This window comes from Primulina huaijiensis, chromosome 3, assembly GCF_012295235.1.
Source record: "Primulina huaijiensis isolate GDHJ02 chromosome 3, ASM1229523v2, whole genome shotgun sequence".
Taxonomy (NCBI): Eukaryota; Viridiplantae; Streptophyta; class Magnoliopsida; order Lamiales; family Gesneriaceae; genus Primulina; species Primulina huaijiensis.
This window is the reverse complement of record NC_133308.1, coordinates 20,432,086-20,458,984: the sequence shown is the minus strand read 5'-3', so window position 1 is coordinate 20,458,984 and position 26,899 is coordinate 20,432,086. Positions and strand designations below refer to the sequence as shown.

Below are 26,899 nucleotides of genomic sequence, written 5' to 3'. Positions count from 1 at the left end.
TCATTTTACACTGAAAAATGTTAGGCGTCCTGGCAGTGCCCTAAATGCTGTAAAATATGTTAAAATGTTTATTTCAAATGTTTATGTAATTTTTTGATGAGACGATAACGCTAAAGACGTGTTGCATGCTTGGTTTAAAGGAAAAATGATTTATATGTATATGCATGAATTTTTATAAGTGATGAAAATATGAAACGTTGGAGGCAGTGAAGTAATTGTGACTAATACGATAATATGATTGGAGATATGTGAGGAAAAATGCTTCAGAGGGAGTCTGTTTACGGGAGAAGGCCCCAGAGGGAGTCCGACGACTGTATTTCCATCGACATGATATGATGATATGTAAGGCCGAGACTCAATTGACGGGTGAGAGGATCGATGATGTTCCCGCCGCCCAATACTGTAGTTACAGGTAGATGGATCCATCGACCTTCAGCTGATACGAAAGTCACAATTAACGATTCAAATTCAATAAAAGGAAAACATTTAAGTATATGATGAAATAAAATACGATATGATATGATGAAAGGAAAATGTTTAAGTTATGCATGTTCATGAAAATTTATTTTAAGTAAAAGTATTTTCATTGTTGCATGCGGATGTATATATATTATTTGCTATTATGGTTAATGTTTTCTAAGTCAATAGACTCACTAGGTGTGATCGATGTAGGTAAGCATGAAGTTGATGTTAATGAAGGACTTGATTGTTGATCTTGCTGGACTGAAGGTGCACACAACCCGAGGACCAGCGCTAGTTTTTCGCATTTATATTAAGTTTATGATTTAAGTTTACGTTAAAGATTTTACGACTTTTATGATGCTTTGAGAGGTTTTTGAGAGGATGTTAGAGTTAGCTTTATTTAGAAACATTGCTAAGTTAAGTTTGGTAAACGATTGACGGTTTTATATTTTGAATTACTTTCCTTTGGATTTTCAAATATAGTTGGTTATTTTATTTTTAAATATAGTTGGTTGTTTTATCACTGGAATTTGTATGTAATATCAGATCATCTTCATCTTGAGGAATAACCATTTTCGAGATATTTTTGCAAATATCTTTTAATTGGCTTAATCATTTTGTGTGTTCTTCTGTCCATAAAAATCTTGCATTCTTCTTTAGTAATGGACTAAACAATTTCGTTTGTTTTGTTAGATTTTTTATGAATATTTCAGCAAAGTTAACACTCGTAAAAAACTTTGAAATTGTTTATGATCTTTGATTTTTTCTGGAAAATTCTGCATCTTTTCTACAATATGTTCTTGGAGAATTATTCTCGACTCATCGATTTCAATTCCAAGAAATTAAATTTTTCTTGTTGTGATGACTGTTTTTCCTGATAAGACAAATCTTTCTTTTTTACACTCCATAGATAAAACAAAATCTTTAAATGTTTAATATTTTCATCTTTATTTTTAGATGTTATTAAAACATCATTAATATAAAAAAAATTTAAAATAATCTTTAAATATATTATCTATCCTAATTTGAAATATATGTGGTGAATTAGTCAATCTCATTAGTAATACTTGTCGTGCGCTGGGGCGGTAAAGTTTGGTCGTCCTAGTGCGAAAAGACGCTGGGGCGGTAAAGTTTGGCCGCCTTAGCGCGCTTGGCGCTGGAATTCACTTCTTGAGCAGTACAGGACTCGCTGGGGTGGTATAGTTTGACCGCCCTAGCGCATGAGCTTCTGGTCCAGGGTTATCTTCTTCATCCTTTAGCACTTGAACCATGTTCCTCGGACACCCAAACTTACTTCCGTGAATCACGAACCCCTCGGGATTTTCTTGATTGCTCATGAGCCCATGCAATGCTTCTTTGAATCTCTTCAATCGTCTCCTCGTGATTGGTCGCTCTAGCAACTCTAAAGGATCTCATGCCTTCCTTGGAGCTTGGCCTACCATGATCGCATCATCCTCCCTTTCATGAAAAGGATTTGTCCTCAAATCTTGTTCATCACCTACATCAAACAACGAAATATCACTAATATTAAAAGTAGAACTCACATTATACTCACCCGGTAGATCGAGTTTGTAGGCGTTGTCATTGATCCTTTTAAGGACTTGAAATGGTCCATCACCCCTAGGCAGTAGCTTTGAACGTCTTTTCTCGGGGAACCTTTCCTTCCGCAAGTGTAGTCATACCCAATCACCCTTCTCAAATACAACTTTCTTCTTCCCCTTGTTGGCTTGCTTGGCATATTGCTCATTTTTCTTTTCAATGTTGGCCTTAGCCTTTTCATGCAAACCCTAACAAATTCAGCCTTCTTTTTGCCATCCATGTTTAACCTTTCACTCATAGGTAAAGACATCAAATCCAACGGAGTCAAAGGATTAAAACCACACAATTTCAAATGACTAATAATTTGTAGTAGAATGCACGCTACTGTTATAAGCAAACTCAATAAATGCTAAACAATCTTCCCAATTCTTTAAGTTCTTCTTAAGTATAGCACGCAAAAGTGTTCCTAAGGTTCTATTTACAACCTCTGTTTGTCCGCCCGTTTGAGGATGACAAGTAGTAGAAAACAACAATTTTGTCCCAAGTTTAGCCCATAACGTTTTCCAGAAATAACTCAAAAACTTAACATCATGATTAGAAACAATAGTCATAGGCATGCCATACAACCTAACAACTTCTCTAAAGAACAAATCCGCAATGTTAAATGCATCATCAGTTTTGTGACAACCAATAAAAAGTGCTATCTTAGAAAATCTATCAACAACAACAAATATTGAATCCCTCCCCTTCTAAGTCCTAGGCAAACCCAAAACAAAATCCATAGAAATATCAACTCAAGGTTCACTAGGGACCGGAAGTGATGTATACAATCAATGTGGTTGTGTCCTAGACTTAGCTTGTCTACATGTTATGCACTTTTCACACACACGCTCAACATCACGTTTCATATGTGGCCAATAGAAATGTTCATACAAAGAACTCAAAGTTTTAGCCACACCAAAGTGCCCCATCAAACCACCACCATGTGCCACCCTAACAAGTAATTCACGAATGAATGATTTAGGGATGCACAACATATCTTCTCTGAACAAGAAACCATTATGCAAATATAATTTGTCATGTGGACCATGCATACATGTTTCAAACACATCCTTAAAATCCTCATCTAGCAAATATAACTCCTTGACATGCTCAAACCCCAAACTTTTAGATTTCAAAGTTGAGAATAGTATGTACCCTCGTGATAGTGCGTCAGCCCCTAAGTTTTTCTTACCTTGCTTGTATTTGATCATGTAGGGAAATGTCTCCACAAATGCCACCCACTTGGCATGTCTCTTGTTCAACTTCTGCTGCCCCTTAAGATGCTTTAAGGATTCATGATCCGTATGAATCACAAACACACTAGGCCTCAAGTAGTGCTGCCACATTTCAAGAGTCCTCACAAGCGCATAAAACTTCTTGTCATATGTCGTATAGTTCAGCGCTTCTCTATTAAGCTTCTCACTAAAGTGCACCATCGACTGTCCTCCTTGCATCAAACCCCACCAATACCTACACCTGAAGCATCATATTCAATTTCAAAAGTATTAGCAAAGTCAGACAAAACAAGTAAATGAGCATTAATTAATTTTTGCTTAATAATATTAAAAGACTTCTTTTGCTCTCGCCCCAATGGAATGGGACATTCTTCTTTATCACTGCTGTCATCGGTGCTGCCAATGTGCTAAAATTCTTTACAAATCTCCTATAGAAGCTTGCAATACCGTGAAAACTTCGGACTTCACCAACAGTAGTAGGCGTTGGCCAATCTCGAATAACGCTTACCTCGTATTCATCCACTTGTATACCCTGTGAGCTTATCACGAAACCAATGAAAACAAGTTTCCTAGTACAAAAATCACAGTTCTTTAAATTAGCATTCAAACCTTCAGCTCACAGTGTGATTAGTACAAGTTTCAAGTGTTCAACATGCTCTTTCAAATGTTTTCTATACACTAGAATATCATCAAAATAAACCACAACAAACTTTCCTATGTATGCACGCAAACATGATTCATTAACCTCATAAAGGTGCTAGAAGCATTAGTTAAGCCAAATAGCATTACCATCCATTCATATAACTCATACTTGGTTTTAAAAGCAGTTTTCCACTCATCACCTTCCCTCATTCTAATTTGGTCATAGCCACTCTTCAAATCAATCTTGCTGAAAATACATGCACCATGCAACTCATCTAACATATCATCTAATCTAGGTATGGGATGCCTATATTTAATGGTTATTTTATTGATTGCTCTACAATCCACACACATACGCCATGAGCCATCTTTCTTAGGAACTAGTAAAATAGGTACATCAGAAGGAGACATGAACTCACGCACAAAACCCTTATCTAACAACTCAATTACCTGCTGTTAAAGCTCCTTAGTCTCCTCCGGATTGCTTCTATAAGCTGGACGATTTGGCAGTGCAATTCCGGGCACAAAATCAATTTGGTGCTCAATTCCCCTCAACGGTGGTAGTCCTTGAGGTAGCTCCTCCGGGAATACATCTTCAAATTCCTGCAAAAGTGAAACAACAATGCTCGGAAGGGACCCGACTATATCACTTGTGTTAAGGAGGATCACCTTGTAAAGAATCAACACAAGTGGTTCGTGTGTGTGCAACATTTTCTTCAACTCACTCTTTTGGGCCATATATGTTTTTTTTTTGGCCTCTTTCCTCTCATTTTCTTTCCTCTCTTTCTTCTTTTGCATGGCCGTCTCACTCTTTTGATCATTCTTTTTTTCAGCCATTTCGTTTTTTCTTTCAAAGGTCATCTCACTTTTTAGTTCATCCTTTTTTTCGGCCTCATCTCTCTTATTTTTTTTCAATTGGTTCTCCAAGACTTACTTTGGGGACAAAAGAAGTAAAACAATGGGTTCCTTCTTGAGGACAAAAGAATACATATTCCTAAACCCATCATGTGTCACTCGTCTATCATATTGCCATGGTCTCCCTAAAAAAATATGACAAAAATGCATTGGCACCACATCACACAACACCTCATCAACTTACTTCCGAATAGAAAAAGACACCAAAACTTGTTTGTTCACCTTCACTTCCGCACAATCATTCAATCATTGAAGCCTATATAGTTGAGGGTGCTTTAACATAAGCAAACCCAATTTCTCCACCATCTCAATACTAGTCGCATTAGTACAACTCCCCCCATCTATGATTAGATTGTAAACTTTTTGATTTAAAAACACCTAGTATGGAACAAGTTCTCCCTTTGGTTCGTCTCCTCTTTTTTGGCTTGGGTACTCATGATTCGCCTAGTCACTAGTGCTTCGCCTACAACCGCCTCATATCCCTCATCAGGATCCTCTAACGCAACCATCTCATCATCATCACCCTCATTATCAATCTCACTTTCAGACTCATACTCACCATAGCCATTCAAAATCATCACCCTCTTATTAGGACATTGGCTAGCAATATGACCAACCCCTTGACACCTAAAACATTTAATATCCCTAGAACGATTAAGAGGAGTTTCAGATTTACCTTGCATTCCTTGTTTAGGCGCTTCCTACTTAATGTCTACTTTTTGGCTTGGCCACCACTTTTCCTTCTTCACGTTTGACAACATTGGAACGCCAAGATGTTGATGCATTCCCCATTTGAGTGGTGCGGCCAACTCCTTGCCTCTTGAGTTGTTGCTCCACCTTTATGACCATTTGCATCATCTCATCTAGATCCAAGTAGTGCCTAAGCTCCACTTGATCTTGAATCTTCCTGTTCAAACCACAAAGAAAAAGTGTCATCGTCGCCTCACAGTCCTCCTCTATATTTGCCCTAATCATGACTACTTCCATCTCTTAATTGTAGTCCTCGACACTCTTTACTCCTTGCCTCAAAGTTTGTAGCCTCTTAAACATCTCTCTATAATAGTGATTGGGCACAAACCTCTTCCCCATGACCCTCTTCATCTCATCCCAAGTTTCAATGGGTCTCTCAATATATCTTCTCTTAGTGGTCACTAGTTGATCTCACCAAATGAGAGCATAGTCTAGAAATTCAACCACCGCCAACCTAACTTTCTTTTGTTCGGAGTAGTGGTGACATTCAAACACAAAGTCTACCCTCTTTTCCCACTCTAAATATGCCTCAGGGTTAGATTTCCCATGGAACGATGGAATCTTCATCTTAATACTACCCATGTTACCATCTTCCCTATTTCCATCATAGTATCTACCCCGTACGGCTCCTCTTCTTTCTCTACCAAATCCTCTACCTCGTCTGTTCCTACCCCAATTTTCATTTTGGCTCTCCTCGTCTCCTCCCAAATAATACTCTTCCTCTTCTTCTCCTCTACCCAAATCTTTAGGCTTAGATTTATATCCACTAGTACTAACTTCAAGCCTACTCATCCTCTCATGTAACGGCTCCAACTCAACCCTCATCATCCTAGTGAAATGTCCAAACAACGCCTCCATTTGAACGTTAGATAACCCCTGGTTCAAACTATCTCCTACCTCCCTCTCCATTTTCCCTTCAGATTTTGTACTTGCAAGAAACGTTAGTAGAAAACAAAATATTCCTCACCCAAATTCTCACGGTCACTCCAAAGAAAATTCGCTCGTCTCTTTTTTTTTTGTTTCACTACAAATACTCACCGGTCACTCCAAAGAAAATTCACTCTCACTCAAGTATGTTCACTCGAATTCGAGAATTCCCTCAAAGGTGCTCAAGCTTTGTATTTGTGTAAATCAAACAATCAAGTTCAACTCGTGGACAATTGTGATCGACTCACTTAGACTGCGTAAACAAGAAATTTGAAAATATATTTTTTTTTACTGTGAGACTATTGAATATGAATCACAAAAGAATGGAACAAAATACCAAAACAAAATAATTGTAAATTTTCGGATTTTTTTTTTTTTTTTGCAAGGCTGAGTACAACTCGAAATTCCCAACAAAAAAATCACCAAAATTTCGAGAAACACAGTTTCATGAAAGACGAAGAACGATAGAATAAAAACAGATCTGAAAAAAGAACGAAAGAATAAACAGATATGATAATAGAACGAAAGATAAATTTACTTGAATTTAATGAACCAAAGATCTGATACCAAATGATATGAATCCTTGTACGAAAAGAAAGGCAAACACGATTAAATTCAAATCGTGTCCTCAATTAAACTACAAACAAGGATCGTTGTATTGTCCCGATCTTTGATTCAAGCAAATGCGCAATCTTCACCCCTAAACTATGCGATTTAGTAATAAACCATCACAAAAGAACAACCGACACTCGAACGAGCCTTCAAAGAACTCGTCTTTGACAATCTGCGTAAGAAACGATCAACAAACGCCACAAAGTTTAAACTTTGATAAGTTTTATTTTGAAACAAAGCTAAAGCCTTGAAAATTTTGAGAGAAAAACTCAAAAAATTTGTATTCTATCAATAATAATCTGAATTGTGTCCCAAATTTTGTTCAAAATATGTTTACATATCAAAAAAAGATATCAAATCTAGTTACCAAACTAATTAGGACTCTAAACAAGGAAACAAAGTATTTTTCTCGGATGCGGGGTGCTAGGGCGGTAAAGTTTGGCCGCCCTAGTGCGAAAGAGCGTTGGGGCGGTAAAGTTTGGCCGCCCTAGTGCGTTTGGCACTGGAATTCACTTCTTGAGCAGTACAGGACGCACCGAGGCGGTATAATTTGACCGTCCTAGCGCGTGAGCTTCTGGTCCGGGGTCATCTTCTTTATCCTTTAGCACTTGAACCATGTTCCTCAGACTCCCAAACTTACTTCCGTGAATCACGAACCCCTCGAGATCTTCTTGATTTCTCACGAGCCCATGCAATGCTTCTTTGAATCTCTTCAATCGTCCACTCATGATTGGTTCCTCTGGCAACTTTAAAAGATCCCATGCCTTCCTTGGAGCTTAGCCTACCATGATCGCATCACCTTGCCTTCCTTAATTTTAATGCTAACTTGGAGTTGGTGTATGTCCTACCATGCCAAGAGATCCTCATTGTAGTTTTCTCTGATCATTTTCTTGACATTTTTTAGGGATAATTTTGATTCTAACTCTATATCCTTCTGGTGTAAAGATATTTCGAGGAATTTTATTTCTTCTGGTTGGAGGTTTTGATTTTCTCTTAATTGAAACATTATTTCTTCAAACCGTTTAGAATATTTCATTTTTGGGTTCAAAAGTTTCCTTCATCACCACGCCTGCTGCTGGATTGACAATTTTCTATAAAATGTCTCTATTAGTCTCTGGACTATGACTTCGTGACCATATGTTATTGTGAACACTAATATTATAGTATCATTTTCTTGTGTATAAGATTTAAACATTTGCAAAACATTATTTCCTAGCAGAGTGTCTGCCTCTATATCAAGAAAATAAATCGATGGTTTTTCATCCTATACCAAGGTTTTTGTCCAGCACTTCCTATTAATATTTTTGTTATCTTAATCCTTTTACGTAAAATTAAGATTCACTTGGAGAAATCTTGTCCAACAATATGAGGTAATTCTTCTTCCAATTCTTTTGAAAATACTCTTCTTTTTGTTGTATAGATTCCTGCTCCGGAAACAACATAAAGAGCAAAATATTCTGTTTTATGTTGTTCATATCCATCCCTATTAGGATGTACATCAAGAATGAGCTCGTGATCATTGAATTTTTTGCATTTTATCTGCCATGAATTCCATTTCATTTCATTCTCTAGATTTTTTCAAGGTTTGTGTTTCTCGAAAAACTCTAGCCCGAGACCCAATTGATATGGTTCTTTTTCTATAATTCTTTTGATATGAACTTTAAATTAACAAATATTAATCACTCTTTGTTAAGTTCCTATCATATCTTATTCCAAAGAGTATATAGTATTACAAGGAAATCGATTTCTTTGTCTCAAATACTATTTTGAATTTTCTCCACCCTTCTGGACATCTAAGCTTTATTATTGTCGAAAAGATTTTTAGTACTCGTTGGGCTTCCTGGACAAGTGTTTTTCCCCATCTATGACTTATTATTCTATCTTCTTGAAAAGATAGTCATCTTTATTCCAATCTAAAACTTTGATTCTTTTATAGAATCGGTTTGTCTTGGATCTGAATATTTGTTTCCTGTATTAAAGGAAACTCGATTCTTTCTGGATAAATTATTTGAACAAATTTTCCAAATTCTTACGGTATTTTAATAAACTCGTTTCTAATAAACAGTTTTGAGTGATGTATATTAGATAAAGCATCTGGAATTTGATATGTAATAGAATAAGGTCTATTACCATCTTTCACATGTCTCTTTTATTTGAAATTTTGATGTAATGTTAAAGCTTTGCTGAAATCTCGATCTACCAGGTTGTTGGCAATTCTTAAGTAAATTACTTCTACAATTTTTCCTACACATAGATGCTCTGATATTGTTCCTAGTATTGAATCTTGAATATTACTCATTTGTCTATCGTATATAACAATGTCAATATGTGAATCTATTTTTTCTTTAAAATTAGCTTTTATCATATCTGAATTGCTCTGATATGAATCCAGGACATGGTTCGTGCTATTTTTATCTTGATTTTTGTAATTCATCCTTAATTCTTTATAAATAATTAATTGCATCTCCATCCGATTTGCCGTAAGTTCCATAAGGATTGTCCTTTCCCTTCTGGAAACTTTATAGATTATAAATACTTTCTGTTTCTTAACCCAAGATTTATTAAGAATTTTTCTACATGTCCTGCAAAGAATCCTTGATATCTCTGTAGGCTATGATTTTCTCTTATGATCTATTGGACCATGTTATGAGATATTGTTGTCTGACTAAAAAAATCAAAAAAGTCTAAATGTTTTTCGTGTCAAAACACCTCATCTTCAGTCAGATTCTAATCATGTTCCATCAGATTCTCCCTGACTCAATATTTCTTCTTCTTTATATATACTCTCGTCTAAAAGAATATCTTCAAACTGATATATTTGAACTAGATCTTGGTAATAAACAACTTCTTCAACATCTAGATTTGGTTCGAAGCGTTTTATCTTTTTTTTGTTGAAATATAACATTTTGCTCCACATGTCCAGCAATTACAATCTTTAAAACTTTCACTAACTCAGGTTTGAGCTCTTCTGAAAGTTTTCTTTGTTGGTGTACGTCTCGTGGTTTGAGATGAGTTTGATGCTTGAGATGACATCCTGCTTCTTGATGGTCCACTTCTTTGCCTGATTTGTCAGATCTGGCTTTTTTTTAGATCATACTGTTCTTGGTTTTCAAGAACTGTTTTCCCTTTTGACAAAATGATGAGATGTAAAGCCCTTCCTTTTCTACCTTTGTGGCTTACTTCCAATTATTGTTAGAAGATCATTTTTTCTACATAATAAAGGAACACTTATTAATATCCCTTAATTGTTTATAATTCATTTTGTAATGCTGTCATATGACACAATTCTATCAATTTTCTTTTAAGAAAAGATGTCATTCTCTTACCTCTGAATTACTTCTATATTTAGTGAATAACACAATATATTCATCCACCAAATAGATATCGTGTAATTCAACACTAGATAAAGCTTGAATATATATTTTTTCTCTGTGTCTTGACTGTTAACATAGTTTACCACTATAAATTGTGCTTTAAATAGGGTAACCATTTTCTCAACTATCTCGTTAATAAATTCTCTGGCTAGGACCGACTCTTTAATTTTTGACGAAGTCATGTCCCAAGCGATTTTAACTGATCTCATCAGACTGATTTCTAAAATTTTAATGAATTTTTATTTGTTGAGATCAAGTGTTTTTGTTGTGATTCTCATAGATGATGTCCAATCATTTATGAGATCTTCGTTATTTTTGAAATCCAATACATCAAGATTAAGCATAATTCCATAAGGATGTATTGGTTCTAAAACAGACTTCCCAAAGAGTGTTTTGTGTAAGGAAATTTGATTTCTAGTCGACCTTGTTCTCGTTGGGTATGGTTCTCCACTTACTTTGAAATCTGTTAGAGGTCCTCTCATATTTGTATTATGAGATCCCACACTTTTCCTTGATGGTTCATGGGAAGATGACCAAATTATTGAGGGAGGTTCGTCCCCTTCTATATTCGCAAAAGACTCTGTAAGGTCTTGAAAATATTCTAGACCGATCTTTTCTATAGTTGTCATCAACTTAATTTTTTTCTGAGACAATTTTAATCAGATTGATCATTTTTTTCGTAGGTTAAAGGTTTTTGCATTACCTTAACTTTCATTCTTTAGTATAATAAGGGTTCGGTACCAAAAGATGTTGGTAACTTCCTTCCAACTTCCTTTTACTAGAATTTAGTTGTTGTTCTAGAGTTTGGATTCTTGTTTGAATATCTTTTAATGTTCCAAGAATTTCTTCTTGTTTTTCAAAGATTTCTTCAATTTTATGTGGTACATAATATAATTATTGTCATAGTTCTATACTATTTTTTAAATCTCTCTAAGATATTTGGAGAGTTTAGAGGAATCCGGGATTATTTATAGGAATCTATTACTTTGAATCATAAGTTTAACTTAAGACTCTGATTTGTTTTTCTTTGCTTCTGATGTCTAATCTTGTAAATGTTTAATCTCGAACATATGTTTGGATCTATAATTTTTTAGAAAATCTCACCCTCAAACATTTAATTACACAGTAATAATAACATTGTATGATGGAAATATTTTTTTCTCAACTCTGATATCATTTTTGGTCTAGTTATAATATCAAAGATATTTTTGACCACTTTGTCAAAATTTGGGACTTGAAACTTATATTTTAGGTATATTTCTAAAATATAGAGATTATTTTTAAAAAATTAATTAAGATTTATGCAAAATTATCTATCAAAAAAACCCGAAATCCATTCTTCGCTCTTCATTTCGCGATTCGGGCCCTCCTATTCCCTCAGAAGCCTCCCAAAATGGAGATATCGGCAATTGCGAGGCCATTAAATTTAGCTGTAGCTTCTCTTCGTCATAGAAGTTCATCATTGACATTATGTTATCAGAGGTATTCTAATCCTACGTGTGGAGTTATTTTTACTGTTTTTTTATTTGTTTGCTCGAATTTTTTTGGATGAGCATCGTTGCCTAATTTTGTTGTTCTGATTTCACTTTATATTTCTGTTTGCACCAGAAATTTGGGGTTGAGACCTGTAGTTTCAGCTCTGTCAAGCTCCTATGGTGATTCTTCGGTTCTTGGTATGCTTACAGTTGAAATTGCAGTGATACTTGTGCTGTTTAAGTACTTCTAATTGAATGAGAAGGGAATTAGTTTCAAGTTTCTGTAGCTGACATGATTTTCTGAGTATTTGTGATGAACTGCTGAAATTTTTGTAGTTTTTCATCTACTCGTGTCATTTGTGTTTGAATTGAATGCGTTCTGTGTAAGTGGGAGATAGGGGAAGGGATTCCTCCGTGAGGAATGATATTGATAATGGTGTTAATATTGCGTGATAGCAGGATTTACTAGTAGAACAGGCGGATTGCCATCAAAGATTGACCAGAATGATATTTTTGCTGATTACAGGTTCATTGTTCTGTCCTTGAAATCATTGTATATTTATTACTCTTGTCAGCTTAAGCAGCTTGAACTTAGATTTCGGGAGTTTCTTGGATGATACTTGATGCATGCTTGATGATTTGGCACTTTCACTAGCTGCTGTCAAATTCTGCTCTTGCTTGATGTTTCCTTATTGTTCATGTTTGGAGAGGGTAGGATTCAGTCTTTGGAAGTTCACTTAAAAACACCCACTTGCACATGAATAGACACTCAAATACCTGGATAGAGATTAGAGACATGGCTTAATAAATCATACTATTTTTTTGTTGGTGTATTTTCATGATCCTATGGGTACATATTTCATTGTTTAGGTAATAAAATTGATACCTCGTTAGCAGGTAAGAAGAGTTTATGTACAATATCTCTAGCATAATGTTATGGGTATTGGTCTGTTGACTTTTAGTTAAACCAGAATTTGATAATTTCTTATGAATTTGATATCTATGACATTACCTACACTGTTTTTTAGTGGATGGTAGTTGAAAGTGTGTATTTTTTAATCAGTAATGGCGTTATAGAAGCCAAAAAGGGAAACCCACCCATCATGCCTGCGGTGATGACCCCAGGTGGACCTTTGGATCTTTCTACAGTATTGTTCAGAAATCGTATAATCTTCATTGGGCAGCCAGTTAACTCTCAGGTGGCTCAGCGAGTTATATCACAACTAGTAACTTTGGCTGCAATTGATGAACAATCAGATATTTTGGTGCGTGCATATTTTCTTTCAAATTTTAGAACTCATAATCATAATCGAAGTTAAGATTGTCATACCCTGTTCATGACTGTTGTTTACATTTATTGAAATTTCTTCTTGTTAGATTTATCTAAACTGCCCGGGTGGCAGCACCTACTCTATCTTAGCAATATATGACTGCATGTCCTGGGTAAGATTCATTTGCTTAGTATTTTTTTGCAATTTTTGTTTAATTTTACGTGAGATATTTTTTACTCCATAAGCCTAAATGCTTGAATTTCCAGAAGGGGATGCCGAGTAGGTTTCCCCTAAGTTTTGAGCCAGAATCTTTCTACTTGTTGCTTGAGTTTTCTGAAAGTGTTTTCTGCTCTAATTGTTGCTTTAGATTAAGCCAAAAGTTGGTACAGTATGTTTTGGAGTAGCTGCAAGTACAGGTGTGCTTCTTCTTGCTGGTGGAGAAAAGGGAATGCGGTATGCCATGCCAAATGCCCGTATTATGGTACATCAACCACAAAGTGGGTGTGGGGTATGAACTAACTCTTTTACGCATACAATTTTTAATCTAGACATTAGATCCTAGAGTGGGATCACCACACTCCATTCCATGATCAAAATTCATTTTTCTGTCCACCCGAACCATATGTATTGTCCTACCGTGCTGCTCTTTTTTGATGCTTTGTTGAGCTGCAACTTTCATTTGCATTAATAGTTTTAAGAATGTTGCTTTGAGAAACTTATCAACCTTAGATTTAGTTATATGAAACATGACGAGACTATCATTTGGTATGTGTCGAACTATTGTTCAACTTCAGGGCACCAGTAATTAAAGGTCACTCAATATTGGTTAATATTGAGCTGGCATCCCTTCCTGTCATCATCATCCACATAAATGAATTCCTACATTATTATATTTGGGATTGACTTCACTTGTTCTGTCTGTAGGGTCATGTGGAAGATGTACGGCGCCAAGTAAATGAAGCAGTTCAATCCCGTCATGTTAGTTCCCTCATTGCTTGTGTACATACTCTACTGTTTTCTGAATAATTATCAAGTGTGACTTGATTTTTAAAACCATAAACATTCAAATGTGATAACTGTTTTGGTCTATTTGATGGGGCTACTAATATATCTTATGATAGTAAGTGGAAAACCTTACTCTGATCCATATATTTTTTATTTGTTGAACAACTTGAGATGTTTTAGGGTACGATATTTTGGAACTCGACTCTTGAGTGATCATTTAATAAACTGGGTGGCTAAAATCTTCTCTTTCTTGTCTTAGTGGATGTACCTATCTTCTAGTTTCTATTCAAAAAAAAAAAAAAAAAGTGGATGTACCTATCTTTGCTTACCGTTGCTTGATTATAAGGTTTGATTAGTTGAAATTAGTCAAAACTTGAACCTTAAATTTAATCCTTCCCCATTATATGTAGTTCCTGTTGGGGCTTAGTGGATGCAGTGATATTCTAAGTTTGCATTATTTGATGCAGAAAATTGACAAAATGTATGCTGCATTCACCGGACGAACTCTTGAGGAGGTGCAAATGTACACAGAGAGAGACCGGTTTTTGTCTGTGTCTGAGGTGATATTATGTGATGATGCGGTGTTTCCTTTTTTATGTTTCTTACATATATGAAAATTTTAAATATGGTAAAAGTAAGAGATAACTTTTAGCTGAGGGGAACGCACAGTAGTGGTAAAACTTATGAAATGGACGAGTCCTTTTGTGATATTTGAATGGTTGGTGATCTTTGAATGGCGGGACCGTAGGACGTCATAAGTCAGGCAAATTCCAATTTTTGAATGTGTTGAGAAATATCAATAAGTTGCAGATCTGACCAATGATAGCTCTTATGCTTGCATGTACGACGTGTATGTTTCATACACATCATAAAGCAAACGTTATCAATGATATGGTTCGAAATGGAAGAAGAATTGTTGTAGATATTAGGACCTCAGTGGGATTGCCATTTATGTTATTTTCATCACTTTAATAACTCTACACCATTTGTTGCTTCATATATATAGATGAGCAGTAGATCACTGTTAGATCATTGACTAATTGGATGCATCATGCATCTATGTAATTGGAACCGGGATAGGACATCCATTTCTCAAAAAATATCTGATTCCCATTTCCCATGTAAAACAAAGATTATGTGAAATAACATCAATATCCTCGCCCTCCTTTGTTCTTCCTTGCAGGCTTTGGAGTTCGGGCTAATTGATGGGGTGCTGGAAACTGAGTACTAAATTTGCTGGCATCCTGAAAGCTGCTAAACCAGTCTTGTGACTTAAAGTTTACATGACAAGGACACACCAAAATTGAGAAAATCACGTGATTTGTACGTTAATTTAATGTGGAAGGGTTGGTTTTGTTTAAAGAATGTGGGATATTCTTTTGAGATACATCTGGATGTTATTATATCTCAGAGAGCCAAAATAGAATGGCTTTCCGCTGTTGGTGAAATGGTCAAAGTGTCTTTGTTCTTTAATTCTGGATAGATGTATTTTTTGAAATATAAACGCATATTGGGGTGTCTTGTGTCTCAAATGTGTTCGTAGTATTCTTCAAAGCAACTGGATTGCTGAACCTTCTCATGTCTACGTAGATAAGGTTATCGAGCAGCAGATTGGTTTGCTTAATCATGTAATCTTGAATACTGCAAATGACCATCCACCGAGTTTTCAGATCATTTTCGATGGTACTGTACTTTGTCTCTTCCTATTGTCACAATTATTAGTATGGCTACTACTGTTGCACCATCGCGTCTGCTTCAAACGATTGTAACCTCTTGGGTCTTGAATGAGTATTTTGTTATGAAGTTTGTTGAATAGTTAATGTAACATATCAAAACCACGATCTTTGTCGTTGCTCCAAAATTTGGTCAAACGTATTGTGATTCTTTTCTAATTGATTTCATCTTCAAAAGTCACAGATACGAGCTGCATGTGAGAACCACTGAAAGCAAATCTCATATCCTCTAATGTTGTCTCTTTCCATCACGGACTGCTACACCTCCAAGTTTATCACACGATATTTAACTGAACTAGTTTTCCGTTGACGTGTTGGTCGTTCAGAATATAAATTTTGTTTTTGAGGTAAATAATTCCGAGACTTCTATACGGTTAATAAGTATGTTTACAACGAGATAACTGGTGGAGTACCTTTTTATCGTATCCAAGACGTAGCGGAAGTTTCAAAACTTTGTTTTGACGTTCAAAAAGTTCTTTTGCATCGTATGATTTAAAACCATTCATAGGGCGTTTAGAATATTTACATTTGTGTCCTGAACACTGGATATTAAACTATTTCAGATTTTAATATGAAATAGTCTTTGTAATTTCCTATGAACAATCTACTATAATCAATCACCTTATTCATTCTCTTGAATCAAGTTCACGATCAGAAACTTGGTTCATCGTACTCGTATAGATCGCACTAGAGATCTAAACGAATTTTACGTCGATAGTTGATAGTCGAAATTCTCAAAATTCCGATGGCGGTACGGTGGTGTCGGGGCGACGATGCTATGGAAGAGGGCGACGACCGATGGTGAGGGAGACAAAGGAAAAATTTTGTGAGTAAAAATTATGTTATTTCATATAATCGTTAATGAAATATTTATAAGTTTTAATTCATTATCAAATCAGGAATTCTACTTGAACCGGGATACTATAATTACATTATTCAAAATCTTTCATGTATGTATTTTCTACTCTTGAAAATATCATGCATAATTAAATTATTATCAACTCATGATAATACAATATATATATATATATACATGCACACATATCTAAATTTATTAAATAAATAATTCTGAACTCGTTAACTCCGATCGACGATCAGACAGCGCCGATGTATCAAAGATACAAATATTATTCATATAATGAAAAATGAAAATTTCGAAGGACAAAATTTTCCCATGATCAATTGTTGACAGCGGCATTTTGTGAACTTTTTTTCATTAAAACAGGTAATTCCACCCCCCTCACTTAATTATCTGTTAAGTAACCTGCAATTCTTTCATTACATGGAATCAATTATAAACTCTTTTATAAGAAATTTTTTTTTATCTCCATCAAACTACAATCGCTCAATTCAACTCCTTGAACTTGACTATGTCAATGGGAACACATAATCTAAGACTTTTGTAACTCTCAATGGTTCAAGGATACAACAAGATGTAGGTTCACAACTTCATGTGATTCAAAATAACGTTTATTCTTATTCGGGCTTGCTCTAATTAGCCTCATTCTTTTCATCAACCTCTTGATCAAGAATGTCAAAACTCAAGCATCCATCGGATCATGGTAATGGCTTCTAGTATATCGCTCCATGATCCCCTAGGTCTCACTGATAGTACCTACAAGAACAATTAAGCTATAGTTAGCGTAGAGTACGGTCCCTTCAACTCATATATCTCGATCGAATCCGCAATCATTAGTTTATTGAGAGTTATAAATGAATTCGATAACGATGTGATATATTTTTGAGTAATAATAGCGACATCGTATGTGCAACTAGAAAAACAAATTTCCGTAAAGCTCATGTCTTGCTATAGCCAAAGATTCCTTGCACTATTAACTTATAAGATTACATAGGATATCTTCATCAGTAGGCGAGCGACAAATCCTTGATTACAATGCATTGACTCCTATGTATTTCGAAACTACACCCAACCTCGCCACGTGATGACTCTCAATGGAGTCGGTAAACACATCAAGTGCATGCTGGTACGTAGAGCCTCTACGTTGTCCCGGGTCAAAAGAATAATGATGTACAATCATAACTGCAGACTATTGCACTCGATAAATGATAAGCACTTGGAAAGTCCGAGAGGTTGTTGTTCAGTGCATCATCAAATTGTCACTCATATGTATGAATGGACATCTACATGTCCTTACCAATGAAACATGACGATTACATAACAGATGTTAGTCTTAAGCCCAAACGATTTTTATCCTTATTTTAAGCGGTTGAATTGACTAAAAACCTGTTTAGAATATACAATACACTTCCTAATGAGTTTTATGATCTTACGTTGCGAGGCAGACCTTGAGGTACCTATTGTATATTCAAAGACTTTATCTATGACGCTTGCATGGCTATACAGATAAAGTAAATGTCACAATTTGATAAATCGTAGAATGTTATTAAAATAAATATTTTTTTTACATGAGAGTCAATAAAGCCCAAACCACAAGTTGAATCGCTGGGCAACTACTCTAACAGTAACTTCAAGTACACAACATAAACCATAACACAGGATTATTTGAAGAATTCCGCACCCAAAGGTTCCTCCACATCAAATGTATAGTTTTTGCCTGTGTTGAGATGCCATTCATTTACCTGGAGAGCAAAACATGAAAATGAACAGGCGAGGTGAATTAATTCACTCGATATTATCATTTCAAATAAGAATATGACCTCCTATTTAACAAATCAACTAAAAAAGATATTTCCTTGTATGAATGGACTTTACCGATGCATGTTTTTGGTGCAGACGCTTATATATTTGAGATATAATTTTATATAATCTGAAACAAGAGATCGATATAGTATATGATCAGCCATAAAATGACATGCTTAGTAATTGTTTTTCCATAACGCATGCTTGTCCCCCCAAATATTTAAGAATAATAAATTCAGAAAATAAACTTGTTCACCTCTCGAATGATAAAAAACCATAACACGAAAAGTTTATAAATGTATTCCAGAATCCAGAAAGCTCGAGGTTGAAAGAAGCCTATTGCATGGCTTCAAGAAATTAGTCGCCCTCATTTTTCTTTTGGAACCAAAAATTGGTCCAATAATTCATTATCTATGATCGTTGCTAGTTTCTTCTTGGAGTGGAGTGAGCACAAGTATAACAATGTTCATTAAAATCCAGAGACTTGAAATGCATGTGTGCGCATACCGTAGTTTTGACGGACCCTTGTGAACCTATAAATGGCTTTTACGAGGGAACCAAATTTCATAGACTTCAGTGGTCCCATGTATCTGCAATCAAACAACACAGTACAAAGTCCAGTGTTCAAGAACTGAATATTTAGTCAAGACTAAAAGGAGAGACTAAACAGAACAAACCAACCGTCCAGGTTTAGTAGAGGTTTGCTTTGGCTGCTGCAAGAGATAGTAATGACATGTAGATGCACGTCTAATTTTCCCCAAGCAATAGTAAAAGGGTGAGAAAACCAGTTTGAAGAGTGATTTTAATACTCACACCATCTCAGCATAACGAATTCTCCAAGATGGAAATCCCAGGTGACATCTTGCAGGCCCATAAATCAACATGAGATAAGGTTCTGGTTCTCCATAACCTGGTTTCACCAAAATACTGGCATGTTTTTAGAAAAAGATGATAAATCAGAAAACATGGAATTGGGGAAACACACAGGCAAGCAAACAAACCTATCACTCCAAGAGCAACGGTCATATCAGATTCCGTCAAATTTGGCTTATCTGTACCGGAATTATGCTTCTCTAGAAGAAAATTTGCTGTTTTGGCAACTGCATGTTTCCCATCTGAAAAAGAAATGACTTCCAAACTCGTGTATTTCTGCTCAAAAAGTGGGTCACTCGTAGTTTCCTGTGTAAGGATGATTGATTTAGAGGGCAATGTCAGTGGGATTTAAGAGACAGAAAAACTACAAACTATCTTCGTGTAAGGCAGCACCTTGGAGATCTTTTGCACTTTTCAAACACAGAGTGAGGGCTTCTTTAGATTTCTACAGCACTCCCACAGCATGAAAGGATTTGTAATCACGATGCTCTAAGTATTGGTCCCACGTGCGGTAATTTGAGATAATAAAACCCGAAAATAAAGAATAAACTAAACACCGAGGTTTACGTGGAAAACTCCTAAAAATTATTAGGGTAAAAACCACGGGCAAGATGAAAAGAATTTCCACTATAATATTTTGTGGTGTACAACTCACTCACTGTGTTTCCAAAGAGAACACACACTCTCTTAATATAGGAGAACAAACACCTCACAAATATTATAAAATATTATAAATTGAGAATGGGATACACCAACTGATGAAGGAATTCATCTATAATTCCTCATCTGAACATAACCTTCCGTTTCAAAATTTGTTTTCGGCCATTCATTCATTTAAAATGTGCGCCACTTTCTTTGACTGTCCATTTTGCCAACCCACAAAGTTTTGTCAAACTTCACTTAATGCTCATGTCGACATTTCTCCTACTTGGAGATTTGATTGAGAATCAAACACATCTCCACATATCCTTTTAAACTTGTCATCCCTGCTGCTTACATTTCCGCTAGACCACTTGAGGATCTACACCACTCAAACTTATCAGTGTTCACTGGCTTGGTCAGAAAATCAACTATGTTATCCTTTGTATGGATCTTCTGCATATCCACGCTTCCTTCCTCTACTACTTCTCTCACAAAGTGAAATTGAACTCCAATGTGTTTCGTCTTGGAATGAAAGGCTGGATTCCTTGCAATGTGCAAAGCACTCTGACTATCACAAAACAAAGGAACATTATCTTGTTTGTGCCCGATCTCCTCCAATAACCTTTTAATCCATATTGCCTCCTTGCAAGCTTGAGTAGCTACCATATATTCTGCCTCCGTTGTAGATAACGCCACAACTGTCTGCAGTTTTGAAACCTAGCTTACTGCTCCTCCTGCAAGTGTAAACACATAACCAGTAGTAGATTTCCTCTTATCAGGATCACCTGCATAATCTGAATCGACATAGCCCCTGAGTGTAAAATCCGATCCTCCATAACATAATGCAGCATTCGAGGTACCCTTAATATATCTAAGGATCCTCTTCACAGTGCTCCAATGCTCTCTTCCAGGATTCACCATATATGAGCAATTGAGCAATGTCCGGTCTTGTACAGATCATGGCGAACATCAAACTTCCCACAGCTGATGCATATGGTACTCGAAACATCTTCATCCTCTCTGCTTCACTGCTAGGACACATCTCGGAGGATAACTTGAAGTTAACAGGAAGAGGGGTCGAAATTGGCTTACTATCTTGCATGTTGAAGCGTTGCAAGACTTTCTTCAAATAATTTTTCTGAGAAAGCCAAATATTTCTGTTACTTCTGTCTCGGTTAACTTGCATCCCTAGAATCTTGTTTGCTGGTCCCAAGTCCTTCATATCAAATTCCCTAGCCAATTGTGCCTTCAATCCTTGGACCTGATCTTTGTTGGGGCCTGCTACCAACATGTCGTCCACATACAACAACAAAATGATATAATCATCACCAGACTTCTTGAAATACGTACAAGGGTCTGCACTCAATCTGTTGTATCCAAGGCTCATGATATAGGAATCAAATCTCTTGTACCAACACCTCGGCGCCTGTTTGAGACCGTACAGAGATTTGTTCAACCTGCAAACCAAGTTCTCTTTGACTTTTTCCGCAAAACCTTCTGGCTGGAGCATATAAATTTCTTCTTCAAGATCTCCATGAAGAAACGCCGTTTTCACATCTAGTTGTTCTAGATGTAGGTCAAACACCGCACACAATGCCAACACTATTCTGACTGTTGTAAGCCGAACCACAGGAGAAAATATCTCATTGAATTCAATGCCTTCTTTCTGAGCATACCCTTTTACGACCAATCTAGCACGATACCGCTCCACTTGGTTATTGCCATCACGCTTGATCTTATAGACCCATCTATTTCCAATGGCTTTCCTTCCTCGTGATAGTGTAACAAGATCCCAAGTTAGATTCATGTCTAATGATTCCAATTCTTCTTGCATTGCTATCATCCATAAGGATACATCCGAGCTTTGAGTAGCCTCGTGGAAACTCGATGGCTCACCATCCTCTGATAATAGACAATATGCAATGTTGCTTTCAGTGACATAATCTGAAAGCCAACCCGGTGGTCTTCTGTCTCGAGTTGACTGCCGCACATTGGAAACTTCAGACTCAACATGTTCTTGTTCTTCGTGCTCTGGTACTGCTTCACAAGAACTTGACCTTCGTCTGTCTTATTTTTCACCTGAAATATAGTATTTTCTGAATTTTGTTTGCCTTTGTCTCCCTTTACTTTATCTTCCTCGAAGATAACATCCCTGCTGATGACAAGCTTGTGAACAGTAAGATCCCACAACGAAACCCCTTTACTCCATCAGCATAACCCAAGAAGATACATTTTCTGGATTTTGAATCCAGCTTCGATCTTTCTTGCTCATTGTACAGAACGTACACCGGACTTCCAAATGTATGCAAATGAGAATAATCTGTCGGCTTCCCAGTCCACATCTCCATCGTAGTCTTCAGATCAATCGCCACTAAAGGAGAACGATTGATAATATAACAAGCGGTTTTGACTGCTTCTGCCCAAAATGACTTGTCTAGACCCGCAGTCCTCAACATAGCTCTTGTTCTGTCCAACAAGGTTCTATTCATCCGCTCCGCCACTCCATTATGTTGAGATGTGTAAGCCGTCGTGAACTGTCTTTTGATGCCCTCATGTTGACAATATGCATCAAATTCGTCACTTGTATATTCTCCTCCATTGTCAGTCCTCAGACACTTGATTTTCTTTTCTGAATCAAGTTCAACCCGCGCTTTGAAATCTTTGAAGATCTGGAAAACATCTGATTTCTTCTTGATTGGATACACCCAACATCTCCTAGAGAAATCATCAATGAACGAGACAAAGTATCTCGCTCCTCCTAGGGATACAACCGGTGCTTGCCAAACATCCGAATGAATCAGCTCCAATATGCTTTTGCTCCTGGCAGTAGAAGTGCCAAACTTTAATCTGTGTTGTTTACTGGTAACACAATGCTCACAAAAGGGTAGTGACACTTTTGTAAGTCCCGGCAGCAGCTTCCGTTCTGAGAGAATTTTCAACCCCCGTTCTGACATATGCCCGAGCTTTCTATGCCATAACACTGTTAATTCTTCTCTTGAACCATTTGATGCAACAGCTAGTTCTGCCTCTTTGTGTGTTTCTCCCAAAAGTACATACAGATTTGCAGCAACCTTTTCCGCCTTCATAACCACAAACGCGCCTTTCACAATTTTCATGATCCCGTTCTCGATCCGAGTTTTGCACCCGATGTCATCCAATTGCCCCAAGGACAAAAGATTTTTCGTCAGTCCTTTCACATGTCGTACCTCCTGTATGGTGCGAATGGTGCCATCAAACATTTTAATTTTGATAGTACCGACCCCAGAGATTTCCAAGACATTATCATTTCCCATGAATACAGATCCTCCTGAGATTGGTTCATAATGGTCAAACCATTCTCTCCGAGACGTCATGTGCCACGTCGCTCCTGAATCCATAATCCATGTGTCACAAAATTTGTGTCTGGCTTCTGCAACTGTTGTCGCTTCGCTGAATAATATTTCACCACTGCCTGAAGTACTGGCCACATTTCCTTGAGAACTCTTGTCGATACTCGTACACTCTTTCTTGAAGTGCCCTTTACCGCCACATTTAAAGCAGTAAATATTTTTCTTCTTACTTCTCGATTTTGATCTACCTTGTCTTTGGCTCCCACTGGAGTCACGTTCCATAAATCTTCCTCTTATCATCGGTAAAGCCTCTGCCTGCTTCGAGGTTACCAACCTATCTTCCTTGTTCTTGCGTCGGCTTTCTTCTCCGAGAACCGCAGTTAAGACATCGTCGAATCTTAGAAAGCCCATAAGAATATTGTTGGTAATGTTGATGATAAGTTGATCATATGAATCTGGTAGACTTTGAAGTAGAAGCTCCGCACATTCATTTTCTCCTATTTTATGCCCCATGGAAGTGAGTTGGGCAAATAGAGTATTTAGTGTGTTGATACGGTCGGTCATCGATGAGGATTCCGCCATCCGAAGAATATAAAGCCTTCTCTTTAGGAAAATCATGTTGTGTAGCGACTTGACCTCGTACATCTTTGTCAGAGTATCCCAGATAACCTTTGCTGTTTTTATCTTAGAGATACTTGACAATACTTCGTCTGCTATAGCCAAGTGTAAATTGGCAACAGCGTTGTCATTCATCTCATTCCACTTTCCATCATCCGTAATCTCCACCGGTCTATCTCCAATAGCCGCCAAGCAATTCTCCTTTCTTAAAACTGCTTGTATCTTTATTTTCCACAGCATAAAATTAATTCCGTTGAACTTTGCTATCTCGTACCTGTCCGCCATTATGTCTACAACAATTTTAGTAAACTGGACAAACTAATCCCGCCTTAAATAAAAAATCTCAAAAAATCTTTTCTGATGTGGAAGATCAGTCTAGGCTGCAACCACAGAGCATATTTAGAAATTTTAAACCGAGGCTCTGATACCACTTATTGGTCCCACGTGGGGTAATTTGAGATAATAAAACCCGAAAATAAAAAATAAACTGAACACCGAGATTTACGTGAAAAACCCCTAAAAATTATTAGGGTAAAAAACACGGGCAAGATGAAAAGAATTTCCACTATAATATTTTGTGGTGTACAACCCACTCACTATTTTTCCAAAGAGAACACATACTCTCTTAATATAGGAGAACAAACACCTCACAAATATTATAGAATATTATAAGATGAGAGAAAACTCGAAGAAGGGATTGAGAATGGGATACACCAACTGATGAAGAACGTAACCTTCCGTTTCAAAATTTGTTTTCGGCCATTCATTCATTTAAAATGTGCGCCACTTTCTTTGACTGTCCATTTTGCCAACCCACAAAGTTTTGTCAAACTTCACTTAATGCTCATGTCGACACTAAGGTCAACAAAATGTTAGCAATACACCATCATGGATTAATTATAGCAGGGATCTTACCTTCTGTATCATATAGACACACTTTCTTTATTCCAATAGCTTCAAGCCACCTCAATAGGTGAAGAACATTTGTAGTGCGAGCGGTTTCTTCACTATCTATAATAACTAACAGGTACTGAACTTTATTGATGCCAAGATCTCTATAACTCTTCAGGAAGCCAATGGAGATAAGGAAACTCTCAAGTGCGTTGACCAGACTCAACAAGAAGTACCATATGCTAACGTTCAGATGCATAATGAGCCAGAGAAAACGAAGCCCGATATGGCCACACTGTTAGAATTTTAGATCTGATAAATACCACAAGTATTATTTGAAAAAAAAATGGAGATTTTTTAACATACTGAAACATTAAAGTTGATTGCATTCAGGAATTTATTTCTCTTGCGTGTGACAAGCCTTTTATATCACATTGACGCATTGTTCCACCAGCGACCAGAACTTAAATCAGATACATGATTCGTTATTCATTATGCATTAGGTCTCTCTACGAAGTTCGACTTATGAAAACTTAACCGATATTCTTCTCAAGAGAATCTACTATTAGAACGAGTAGGACCGCGCATGGAGGAATTTTTATTATTCGTGGACACTAAAGATCAGATCATCATATGAAGCAGCAAATACAATGTGTGAAGCACCTCGTCAATTTTGATGGAATTTTTTGTTAAATTTCAATGCAACCCCACCTAAGATGTAAAGTAAACTTGAAAAACGAACCCCCGTCGAGCAACAATTGTACCATCCGTACAATTCGAAAAGAACCAAGATACGCACAAACTCACCGAGCCAATACGGACGCATACCTTATACAGTTCATCCCCCAAGTCTAATATTCGCAAATACCCCAACCTGCAAGTTAGTCGACAACAAATTCCTTTACAAAAAATGCAAAGCCACAAGCAGAAACAGTACACACTAAATTATTCAACATCTAAAGATAAAATCAAATATGCAGTAATTGAAAAAACACAACTAATCACTAACGCTGATCCAATCCACCGAAGAAACACGACCAAACGAACGAAGTCAGCCTGCAGCATATCTGTTCAGAGGAACAAAAAAGAGACGGTTGAAATTGGTCGATTCCAACTGAAAAACGACATTTTTCATCGATCAATTTCACTGAAACAAGCAATAAATTCGCTGAAACTGCAACTAGCAAATTAATCAACCACAAATGATTATGAAAAAAACAAGAGCTCACCTAAAATTTCCTCTTGCTTGAATCCAAAGTAGTACACTTCCCAGAGATATCGAAGGGAGATGAGAAGAAACTCCACCGAAAATTCTGGCTTAGTTCAAGAACATCGGTGATACCCTGAGATGAACTTATCAAGATCAGGCCAAGTCCGACAGCAGGTGAAGAGCGCATGCACAGGTCAAGTATTTTTTTGTAAATATCAGATTTGAGCTTATGATTTTTCATTCAATATATTATTCTCGATAGCGTTCTTAACTGCTCTTTCATATATATTCAGTCTTTGACTTGAGCGTCGGAGGGGCTGTCAGGACACATTCCTGACTCTCTTCTAACGATCTTATTTATGATTTCAGGCTCAAGCTAATTCCAAAACGTGCGTCTGGTGTGTGCCTGGGCGTTGGCAGTACGTGTGTGCGTGAGAGAGAGAGCTGATAACAAATCAGAACAGAACACGTCATTAGTTAGTGCGTTATTTTATTTCGACACGTGAATTTATTTGGGCCATTTGAAATGCTGGGCCCCATTTATCTGGTTCACCTCTCATCTCAGCTCCACACAAACCCATTAAGTTCAGGTTTTGGGCCACGAATGGCCCAGTACACGTTTGATAGCTGATATCCAATCAGCACTGAACACGTCATTATTTTTCACGGCCCTGTGAATTCCTATGGATAAT

At 36.7% G+C, this 26,899-nt stretch overlaps 2 protein-coding genes and 1 pseudogene across 6 annotated transcripts; 1 reads left to right on the top strand and 2 right to left on the bottom strand.

Moving 5' to 3' along the window:
* Positions 1-1,625: 1,625 nt before the first annotated feature.
* LOC140972545 (uncharacterized) lies at positions 1,626-5,936 on the bottom strand (annotated as a pseudogene).
* Positions 5,937-11,819: 5,883 nt separating this feature from the next.
* On the top strand, positions 11,820-15,767 carry LOC140973637 (ATP-dependent Clp protease proteolytic subunit 6, chloroplastic). 2 transcript variants are annotated; one of them, XM_073436612.1, is made up of 9 exons: positions 11,820-11,980; positions 12,107-12,171; positions 12,430-12,499; positions 13,037-13,238; positions 13,351-13,416; positions 13,612-13,752; positions 14,169-14,222; positions 14,717-14,809; positions 15,433-15,767. In XM_073436612.1, exons 1-9 carry the CDS (start codon positions 11,892-11,894, stop codon positions 15,478-15,480), a joined length of 828 nt encoding a protein of 275 aa, XP_073292713.1. In that variant the 5' UTR covers positions 11,820-11,891; the 3' UTR covers positions 15,481-15,767. The 2 variants fall into 2 exon arrangements, with proteins under 2 accessions (XP_073292713.1, XP_073292714.1); XM_073436613.1 differs by having other exon boundaries at positions 11,821-11,980; positions 12,433-12,499.
* Positions 15,768-18,382: 2,615 nt separating this feature from the next.
* LOC140973636 (uncharacterized) lies at positions 18,383-26,418 on the bottom strand. 4 transcript variants are annotated; one of them, XM_073436607.1, is made up of 8 exons: positions 26,227-26,418; positions 26,007-26,064; positions 25,826-25,871; positions 19,646-19,823; positions 19,458-19,554; positions 19,152-19,234; positions 18,717-18,771; positions 18,383-18,583 (listed from the first exon to the last, which is right to left on the bottom strand). In XM_073436607.1, the coding sequence occupies exons 2-8, from the start codon at positions 26,060-26,062 to the stop codon at positions 18,580-18,582; spliced, it is 519 nt and encodes a 172-aa protein (XP_073292708.1). In that variant the 5' UTR covers positions 26,063-26,064; positions 26,227-26,418; the 3' UTR covers positions 18,383-18,579. The 4 variants fall into 4 exon arrangements, with proteins under 4 accessions (XP_073292708.1, XP_073292709.1, XP_073292710.1 ...); XM_073436608.1 differs by having other exon boundaries at positions 26,007-26,144; positions 26,227-26,405; XM_073436609.1 differs by having other exon boundaries at positions 26,007-26,111; positions 26,227-26,405.
* Positions 26,419-26,899: the final 481 nt, after the last annotated feature.

Excerpts from the sequence above, each read along its gene's own strand:
- LOC140973637 (XM_073436612.1), top strand. The coding sequence starts at position 11,892 with ATGGAGATATCGGCAATTGCGAGGCCATTAAATTTAGCTGTAGCTTCT. Across the intron at positions 13,753-14,168 it reads AACCACAAAGTGGGTGTGGG|GGTCATGTGGAAGATGTACG; the intron begins GTATGAACTAAC and ends TTCTGTCTGTAG. Across the intron at positions 14,223-14,716 it reads AAGCAGTTCAATCCCGTCAT|AAAATTGACAAAATGTATGC; the intron begins GTTAGTTCCCTC and ends TATTTGATGCAG.
- LOC140973636 (XM_073436607.1), bottom strand. The coding sequence starts at position 26,062 with ATGCTGCAGGCTGACTTCGTTCGTTTGGTCGTGTTTCTTCGGTGGATT. Across the intron at positions 19,824-25,825 it reads TGGGGGATGAACTGTATAAG|GAAACTACGAGTGACCCACT; the intron begins GTATGCGTCCGT and ends ATCCTTACACAG. Across the intron at positions 19,555-19,645 it reads CGTTGCTCTTGGAGTGATAG|GTTATGGAGAACCAGAACCT; the intron begins GTTTGTTTGCTT and ends TGGTGAAACCAG.